Consider the following 10,398-nt stretch of genomic DNA (forward strand, 5'->3'; position numbering starts at 1 on the left):
TTGATGTTAGTTTTATAAACTATTTAAGAGATTACATTCTGTTCTGAAGTAGTTTTCCAGTTACTAATTTTGACATAAAAGTATGGCTCTGGTTTATTTTTATACATGAAGAAATAAAATAATTGAAATGTTACAAGTGTAGGGCACCAGGTGATCGCCTGCATTTCCCTTCTCCAAACCCTGCAGGGGGTACGCAGCGACTGCCACGCGCCATTGGGGTGTCCCTGGCCAAGGAGCTCATCTTCTCCGCACGCGTGCTCGACGGCCACGAGGCCAAAGCCGTGGGCTTGGTCAGCCACGTTCTGGAGCAGAACCAGGGGGGAGATGCTGCCTACAGAAAGGCTTTGGACCTAGCAAGAGAGTTTTTACCTCAGGTACTTCCAGTCCCATTTTCTGTTCTCTCCTTAGGTAGCTGTATAGCACGTTCACAAAAATAGCAGTCACCTCAGGGGTGCACGCTGTCCTTGGCCTGCTGTCCAGGTAGAGAAGCTCACGGCTGCTGCACAGCTACAGAGAGTGTACCAGGTGAGCGTGCAGGCCTTCCCAGGTACAGTGAGGGCTAACCTGGGGCCTGCACTGCGGCCACGTTTTGATTGTGCATCACAAGCATGTTTGTCACATGGGCCACAGAGCACTGTGCCGGAGCCGTACATGTGGAGAGAGTAATGGATGGGCCACCACGCGGGGCCGCCCTAGCCGCAGCGCAGGGCAGCACAGGTGAGGAGAAGGGGGCGCTCCCACCATGCCGCTTCACCTGGCATGGCGGCTTGGACAGCGCCAGGTGTGTGTCTTCCTGGGTCTGTGTTCAGGGGGGCACAGGCAGTAAGTCTGGTGAGGACAGTGTACTTCCTCAGACTCGCACGTTCAGATCTGGAGCTCGCTCTGTGCTTTCTTACTTATAAGAACTCAGGGTCCTGTTTTAAGGGTGACTTTGTTCTCACACTCTTTTTGGTCTGTTTTTCAAATATTCCTTTCTTCTGAAATCATGGACTAAAGGACGTTTGGTATGTAAACAATTAGCGATTTGTCTCTATCCCTAATGGAGTTCTGGGTTTTATAACCCCCCTGACCATTTCTGGAATCAAAATTACTTCCTCTTGAACTCGGTCATTGAATGTAAACAGGACTCATAACCTGTTAGGGGGAGTCTCAGGAAATCCCTTTCCAGAATCTCTCCTTATTTGTTGGGAGCTTTGCATCCAGTTTCAGGTATTCCTGGAGTTCTTTGCTGTCAGACAAAGGCCAGGCCTTCTGGGACACAGCTGTCCCCTGAGAGCTATCAGAGGGGCTCACAGTGAGTTGGCTTCTGAGACCACAGTGCCTGGGGCTGATACCACCTCAGTCCTCAACTAGCTGTGGTCGCTGAGCTCTCTCCGGGCAGGGCCCTTACAGCGATCATTCCTCACGTTGGGTAGCACAGAGCCTTGTCCTCTGACCCGATGCACAGAAAGCAAATAGAAAAGATTCTTACTGCTTTAAAAAAACTAGGTTCTGTCACTTCAGTATTTACATTTCCCCAAAATATTAGGGAAGTATGTCTACCTAAAGCGAGATTAAATGTACAAGTGTCAAGAGAAGTAATAGTTTAAATGTTGGTTAACTGACTCTCCTTGGCTTAAACCTGTATGGCCAACCCGTGCCTCATTTGAAATAAAGGGGTGTGTTTAAGCCGGGGTATGGCCTGCGTCCAGGTCTGGTGCAGCCTCTCCTGGCTCATTAAATGAGCCTTCTATCTGAGAGCATTTTCATTTTCCTGTTTTTCCAGTTTTCTAAAGCTTGCTGGCCAAAGTGTGGTTTGTGGGCTAGCAGCCTGGGCACCCCCCGAGTGTGTGTTAGACGAGCAGTCCTCGGGCCATCCCAGAGCAAGTCTTCATCGACACTGTGACGGGGCTCAGGGGGTTCATGTAATACAGAAGATTGACCAGTTCCCAGATGGGTCAGCTGGTGATCAAAGGGAGTGTAGAAGGTTCTCAGTGCACTGTGCTTAAAAAAAAATGTATTGATGATCTTTATAGCAGTAACAGTAGTTACGCATATCACTCGTGCAAATCTCATTGGAAGAGTTCTGAGATACACCTAACCCTCGGACAAGGGTGGCTTCCAAAAAACATTTTTCAGCATGTCACTTAGGAGGACATTTTCACTGGGTTAGTGCTGTGGTCAGCAGCCTCTTCCGAACAGACCTGTCAGGCCACCGTGCATTCACTTCACAGTTCATGGGATCCTGGGTTGTGCCTGTTATTTACAGCCTGCCTTTTATTTTAATTCAAAAGACATTTGAAAATGTGCTATTGAATGTAATTCATCACACAGGAACAAAGTCTATAATTTAAACTATGAATGAGTAAACCCCCATCTGGACGGTTGTGGTTTTCTCCGCCCAGGGGACATGCAGCTCTTTCCCTGCATCCCTCCCGCATAGGAAGGACTAACATGTCTGTGCAGTGTGGGAACGCTGCCTGCAGGACACACTGTCACTGCCCCAGGAAGAGAGACACAGCTGGGGCCTGAGACCCTGGAGGCAAAGCCCGGGAGGTGCTGGCTAATGATGACCATGACGTCTGAACCCCCACCCCAGCTCCCATCACACTGCGGGAGCAGGGTGACTCACCAAACTGTTTATCTCCTTTACTTTTCCATTCTTGTCTCTTAGGGACATTTGCTGAAGAATGCTAAGCCCCTGCTGGGTACACACCCCTGCCACCCTCCGGGCATGCAGTCCGCGAGCCACAGCCCTGCACAGTCGGCAGAAGGCCGATGGGGTACAGGTGCCACGAGTCCTGGGAGACCCTGCTGGGCTCCCAGAGAAACTCCCCAACCACTGCCTCTGACAGCACAGGGCCAGCAATGGGGGTTCTGATTTTTGCTGAGATGTATGTACTCCATCCTTAGCACAAATAATAATAATTAAAATCTGTCACTTTAATTTGAATTTTAGGGACCTGTTGCAATGCGAGTGGCGAAATTAGCAATTAACCAAGGGATGGAGGTAAGTTCTTCAACGGTTGAGTTTGTTGTGGAAATATTGAATAGGTAGTGGAGATTCAGTTTGAATGAACTCTGTTCAGACTTCTGCATTACTTTTTAATGCTCTGAAATGTAACTGTTTCAGTGCTACTGTTGCTGAAAACTACTGAGTTTACCTATGTCATTGATTTCATTCTTCAAATAGTTGTTAATCCAGTGTCATAATCACAGAATTCGGGTGATTTCACTGATGGTCTGCAGTCTAATGACATGTTTATTATTCTGCCACTGAATTGGAAGTTCATTGGCCAGTTGTTCATAGAAAACCCAAGGAAGAGGGCCTCCTGTGTGTTCTCAGGCCAGCAGTACATTACTGAGAGCACATTCTGGGGACATCCTGGCCCCTCCGCCTTTAACTCCACTATGCACCCTCTGGGGAGACACACAAACCCATGCGGGTCCGTGGGTATCCTGGACTTACCGGGAGGTGCAGCCCAGGCCAAGGGGCCAGGGGCTGCCAGAGGGGCTGGTGGGCAGCATTCACATTGGACTTTTAATTACAGCAGTTATATTTTGGTTAGATTATGGGAATTTTGAAGAAAGATACTTATTCCTTGCAGACCCAAAGCCCACTGTAGTATCCTGGGCTATACAGCAGTAAAAAGAGATTTGATTTTTAAGTAATAAATGTAGTTTTAAACATTTACAAAGTATTAGGTTGGTATTTTTAAATTCTTACATAATAATAGCAATATTTAGTAGCAAATACCTTATATGACCCTTACTCTGTTCCAGTTCTCTCTCACACATACACACGTGAACACACATGCGCACACACATGCACACACACACACACACGCCGCATGTTACTGCATTTCACTTTGTTGCGCTTCTCAGATAATTGCATTTTCTTTAACATCCAGGCAGGACCCTCCACCAGCACAGAGGTTACGGCTCACTGGAGGCTCAGGTGATGGTTAGCATTTTTTAGCAACAAAGTATTTTAATTAAGGAGCTTACATTGTTGTTTTAGACATAATGCAGTTGCACACTAATAGACTCCAGTGCCGTGTAAGAGTAGCTTCTCTCTGCACGAGGAGACCAGAGACTCGGTGTGGCTTCCGTGTGGCGTTTTCCTTGCACGGTGTCTGGAGCTGCACCGCAGCGTCTCCGGCCACTTGTGCACCGTGGGAGCCTCGTGAAGCCCGCATGTAGGCTAGCACATTTAATCCTCACGATGACCCCACTTGGTAGGTAGTACTGTTAGCCCCCTGTGCCCTTGTCTGTCTTGGCACAGGGAGGTTAGATGCCTTACCCAAGGTGACACACATGGTAGAGTCAGAATGGGAACCCAGTCAGCCTGGTTCTGGAGCCTCTTGTACTGGTCTTGTGATTTGCAGCATTATGTCGAAGGATTCTGTTCTTTTGGGACAGGGTTAGGAAATTTGCATTTATATTGAGTATACCATATTTTAAAAAGTAATCCCTGCTGAAATGAATTATGTTTTTATCCTCAGGTTGATTTAGTAACAGGGTTAGCCATAGAAGAGGCGTGTTATGCTCAGGTACGTAATACCGTCGCATCCAATTGCAGGTGCCCTTTACAAAATATGTTTACCTTCTGTCTATGTCAGATGAGTTACAGTACTGAGCAGGGTTGTACTCAGACCCACTCCAGAATCATACAAGTGTTGGAATTAGCTGTTTTTATTCTTTGTCTGTTACCAGCTTTTATAATTGATTCTGTTCACAAACTAATGACTCTTGTTCACGTAATTTAGAAAACTCTTAGAATAATTAAGGTAGTACCATTTGTGCCATAGCTGTTTCTATGGCTCATGTTATATTCTGTGGATGTGACTTAAACCTTCACTCCAGCGTAGGGAGGTTGGCAGAGGGCAGACCTGAGCACATGTCTACTGGGGGTATAGGTGTTGCAGACTCATTGGCTTCTCCTGACATTCTCAGCCCTCCCTCCTGCCCACTGAAAGTTAACTAATTAAACTATACAGTTTTCTTTTTTGTGCACAAATTAGGCTTTCTGTCGAAGAGCAAATCTTTTCTCTTCCCTTTGTCTCCCTCCCTCCCTCCCTCCCTCCCTCCCTCCTCGTTTTATCTCTCCTTCCTCCTGTTTATCTGAAACATGTAGCTTAGTTTTAGGGCATCTAAAGTAGCACAAGGACTTTGTTCTATCTTCCCTGAGGATGGAACTGGTAACAGCTCCACTTGCCCGTGTCCTGGGGTAGAGCCAGGGCTGGAGTGTTGTTCGCCTGGTCTTTGTGTGTGAACATGTGTTATGCATGATGGAGGTTACAGACCTCTTACAACTAACCTCGGAGTTTGAAGAAAAATTTTAAAATTATACTTGGCCATAAGTCATACCTCCTCAAATGTAAAGGAACAGAAATCAGGCCAACTGTTCTATCAGACCACAGTGGAAATAAACTAGAAATCAATAACAGAAAAATAAGGAGAAAATCCTACCTGTTAATGGTGGGTTTTAATCTTTTTTTTTTTTTTTTTTAGTGAGAGGAGGGGAGGCGGAGATAGATTCCTGCATGTGCCCTGACTGGGATCTACCTGGAAAGCCCACTAGCGGACAATGCTCTGCCCATCTGGCTCCATTGCAACTGGGGCCATTTTCTTTTTAGTGCCTGAGGTGGTGACCATGGAGCCAACCTCAGCGCCTGGGGCCAACTCACTCTAATTGAGCCATGGCTGCAGGAGGGGAGGAGAAGAGAGAGAGTGTGTATGTGAGAGAGAAGGGGGATGGGGAGGGGTGGAGAAGCAGATGGGCGCTTCTCCTGTGTGCCCTGATGGGGAATCAAACTTGGGACATCCACACACCAGGCTGATGCACTACCGCTGAGCCAACTGGCCAGGGCAAGTTTTAATCTTTTTAATGAAGGTTAAACAACACATTTCTAAACAGAAGTTTCAAAAAGAATTAAAAAGCATTACTGAACTGCCTGAGTAAGGGGTCACTCGCTCTGCTGTAGCTTCCTGGTCAAGGCACATATGAGAAAACAATCAATTAACAACTTAAGGTGCCACAATGAAGAGTTGATGCTTTTCATCTCTCTCCCTTTTCTGTCTGTTCCTCTCTCTGACTCTGTCTCTGTCAAAAATTTAAAAATATTGCTGAACTAAATTAAAATGGAAATGAAACTTACCTAAATTTGTGGGAATGCATTGAAAGCAATTGCTTAGATTTTATAGCATTGAATGTATATATTAGAAAAGTAGAGAGGTCTAAAATAATGTTTCCAGTTTCTTCTTAAGAGCAAGTTAAATTCAAAGTAAGCAGAAAAGAAATAATATAGAGCAGAAATCAATGAAATTGAAAATAGAAAAACAGTAGAGAGTGTGAACACAACCGAACTTGGTTCTTTGTAAAGATCTATAACACTGACAAACATCTAGCCAGGCAACTGAGGATAAAAGAGAGAAGGTAGATAATATCAATATCAGAAATTCAAGAAAGTCCATCACTACAGATCCCATAGGCAGTGAAAGGACAATAAATGAAGACTGTGAATGGCTCTGTCCCCCACATTTGATAACTTAGATAAAATGGACCAATTCCTTGAAAGACACAAAATACCAAAATTCACATAAGGAGAAACAGATCATTTGAACAGTATGTTTGTGAAAGAAATTAAATCAGTAATTAATAACCTTCCAAAATAAGCTCCAGACCCAGATGGTTTCACTGGTGAATTCTATCAAACATTTAAGGAAGAAATTATACCAGTTCTGAACATCTTCTTCAGGAAATAGAAGCAGAAGGAACACTTTCTAAAACTTTTTCTGTAAGGCTTAATATTGTCCTGATACCCATACCAAAAACTTGCAATAAAGGAAAACTACATATTTTTATTTCTGAGGAATGTAGATATAAACGTCTTCCTCAGCCTGACCTGTGGTGGCACAGTGAATCAAGCGTCAACCAGGAACACTGAGGTCGCTGGTTCAAAACCCTGGGCTTGCCTGGTCAAGGCACAAATGGGAGTTGATGCTTCCTACTTCTCCCTCCTTCTCTCTCTCTCTCTCTCGCTCTTCTATAAAATGAATAAACAAATAAAAACAAATGTGTAAGAGGAGATTATTAAAAAAAAAAAGTCTTCCACAAAGTATTAGTAAATCACGTCCAACAACGTGTGACAGACTTATATGCCATGACCAAACAGGTTTTTTTCCCCAAATATGCAAGGTTTTTCCACACTCGAAAATCAGCTAATGTCACCACCCATGTCAATAGGTTAAGCAGGAAAAATCATACAACTATATTTACAGATGCAGGAAAAGCATTTGGCAAAATCCAGCACCTATTTGATGACAAACTCTAACCAAATGGTGACTCGTGGGGAACTTCCTCAACTTAACAAGAACGTCTACAGAAAACCTAGAGCTAATGTCAGACGTGATTAGGGACAGGACAGGGATGTCCCCTGTCACCCTCCTTTTCTGCATCTACTAGAAGTTCTAGCTCATACAAAAAGACATAAAGAAATAAAATGTGTATAGATTGGTAAGGAAGAAATAAATCTGCCTCTTCATAGATGACATGATTGTCTATGTAGAAAATCCCAATGACTCAACCAGAAAAACACACTAACTCATAAGCAGTTATAGCAAGAGTGCATGACACATGGTTCAGATAAGCAAGTCAGTTGCTTTCCTACATACCAGCAGTGAAGAATTGGAATTTTAAATTAAAAGTACAATATCATTTACATTATCACAAAAACAATAAATAGGTATAAATCTAACAAAATTTGTGCAGGATCTGTAGTAGAAAAACTACAGAACTCTGGTCAAAGAAATCAAGAGCTAAGTAAATGGAGAGATGTCCCATGTTTATGGATAGTAATATTTAATGTAGATTTAATGCAGTCTCAATAAAAGTCCCAGCAAGTTACTTTTTTATATTGGCAAACCATTACTAAAATTTATATGGAAAGTCCAAAGACCCAGGTTAGCCTAAACAAGAGTGAAGAAGAACAAAGTTTGAGCACAGACTCTACCCAACCTCAAGACTAGCTGTAAATCTACAGTAATCAAGATGCTGTGGTATTGGCAAAAGAACAGACAAATAGATCAATGGAACAGAATAGGGAGCCCAGAAGTAGACTCACAGATATAGTCAGCTGTTCTTTGACAGACGAGCAAGGTGGTTCTGCACAGAGAAGATAGTCTTGAATTCAGTAGAACTAAGGCTTCTGGACATGCAATTACAAAAATTGAATCTAGACACTGACCTTACCCCTTCACAAAAATGAACTCAAATGAGTCAGAGAGCTAAATGTAAAATGAAAAACCAGAAAACTTCTTGAAGATAACAGGATATCTAGTGACCTTGGACTTGGCAATGACTTTTTAGATATACCACTAGAAGTATAATCCATCAAAGAAAAATATGATGTTTGACTTTATTAAAAGAAGTATCTGTTCTGCAAAAGACACTGCAAAGAGAATAAAAGGGCAAGCCACAGACCAGGGGGAAATCTCCAAAACACGTGACTGATGAAGGACTTGTACCTAAAACATGCAGAGATCTTAAAACTCAACAGCAAGAAAATAACCCGCGAAAAAATGGGTAAGAGCTCTGAGCAGAGACCTCAGCAGAGTGGACGTACAGATGTCCAGTGAGCCCAGGGAAAGTTGTTCCACGTCACATGTCAGTAATAAATGCACATAAAAGTGAGCCCCAACGTGGCCATTTCCTGCAAAGCGAAACATCATCTTACCACATGCGCCAGCAATCACGCTATGGCGTATTTACCCAAATGCATTGAGGACTGATGTCCACACGAGAGCATGACCAGTGTTTGAGCAGCTTTATTCATAATTGCCCACGTGGAAGCACCTAAGATGTCCTGTCAGTGAGCAGATGAACCGTGGCACATCCAGACAATAGAGAGTATTCCTGATCTAAGGAAGGGAGGTCTTGCTCACAAAGACATGAAGGAACTTTAAGTACATATTGCTGAGTGAAGGATTTCAATAAAAAGAGGCTGCATAATGTATGATTTCAACTATATAATGTTCTGGAAGAGGCAACCTGGTGGGGGGACAGGCATGAATAGGTGGAGCATACGGGATATTTAAAGCAAGGGCGCAGTTTTGTATGACCGTGTTGTGCTGGATACATGATGTACATTTGTTAGAGTCCGTGAACTACCAGTGTACAGCACACAGTGAACTCTAACGTAAACTCTGGGCTTTAGTTAATACTAATATGTAGATATTGGTTCATCAGTTGTAACGAATGTACGTCATGCACAGTTGTTACTATTGGGGGAATGGCCAGGGTCTTGAGGAAGTTTGTGGGAACTCTGAACTGTCCCTCAATTTTTTTGTGAACCTAAGGTTGTCTAAAAAAATAAAGCCTATTAAGTATTTAAAACCTATTTGAAATGGAGGGGAAAGCATGTTTGGAGTTAGAATAATAAATTTGGTCATGTAATTGGAATTGCTGTAATGACTAGTAGATTTCAGAATTTTAAATTGTGTTCTAAGTAGTCTTCTCAGCTAAAGCTTGTTGAACTTGTATTTTATGGTACCCGTAACACAATGCTTTGTTTTTCTTAGATCATTCCAACAAAAGACAGACTTGAAGGGCTTCTGGCTTTTAAGGAGAAGAGGTCCCCTCGCTATAAGGGAGAATAGAAGAAACAGCTGTCTTTAAAATGCCGGTGTGACAAAGGTACTTCTGGGAGTGTCTTTCTGATGTACTGATGCCTGCCTCGGCACCTGGAGCCCCAGCGACCGGAGCCCAGCGACCGGGTGGACAGCGAGGGAGCCGTACGGGGACTTCAGCCTCTGGAGCCGGCCACATGAGCGCCTGTCCCCCTGCGCATTCAGTCATACCCACGCAGATTTATGAAGCCCCTGTGAGTGCCGGCAAAACAGATTCAGAAGTAGGTAGACACGTAAAAATATTCCCCGCAGGTGAAGCTTTCTGTTCTTAACTTTTTTTAATGTCAATAATTTATATATTGCACACTCTAGGAAATAATGTTGACTCTACGTCTACTGTGCTGCACTAGGAAAATAAAATTACTCCTATACCAAAAATGTGAGGTTCTACCCAACACACCTACACAGACATCTCATACTGAAAAAGGAATCGATAGCTGCTCTGATTGGAATTTACCAAATCTAAATAAAATTAGCGAAAAGAAAGCCTGGGAGTGTTTCTCTTACCCCATTCTTTTTGAGTTAAATAGAACGTCGCATGTTGGATTTTAGAGGAAGCCACCTTTCCACGCTGGTTTTATCAGGTGAGTTCTTTCCATCGTCAGTCTTAGGATATAGTTAGGTCAGTGGAGAATTCAGCCGGTCAACGATGGGGGCCAAAGGCCTTGGGGGGCAAACTGCGGCCTGGGGTGTGGTGCTGCTCAGACCTCCCCGCACGTGGCCCGCTCG

The 10,398-nt window shown here is 43.7% G+C and overlaps 1 protein-coding gene across 2 annotated transcripts in view; it reads left to right on the top strand.

The window, feature by feature from the left end:
- AUH (AU RNA binding methylglutaconyl-CoA hydratase) overlaps positions 1–10,155 on the top strand; it is a 161,171-nt gene extending 151,016 nt beyond the window's left edge. For both annotated transcript variants that reach the window (XM_066368412.1, XM_066368413.1), the window contains 4 exons: positions 187–374; positions 2,939–2,989; positions 4,485–4,532; positions 9,562–10,155. In XM_066368412.1, the coding sequence (XP_066224509.1) occupies positions 187–374; positions 2,939–2,989; positions 4,485–4,532; positions 9,562–9,639 (365 nt within the window). In that variant the 3' untranslated portion in view covers positions 9,640–10,155. The remainder of the gene's footprint in view (positions 1–186; positions 375–2,938; positions 2,990–4,484; positions 4,533–9,561) is intronic.
- Positions 10,156–10,398: the final 243 nt, after the last annotated feature.

This window comes from Saccopteryx leptura, chromosome 2 (genome assembly GCF_036850995.1).
Source record: "Saccopteryx leptura isolate mSacLep1 chromosome 2, mSacLep1_pri_phased_curated, whole genome shotgun sequence".
In the NCBI taxonomy this organism is placed as follows: domain Eukaryota; kingdom Metazoa; phylum Chordata; class Mammalia; order Chiroptera; family Emballonuridae; genus Saccopteryx; species Saccopteryx leptura.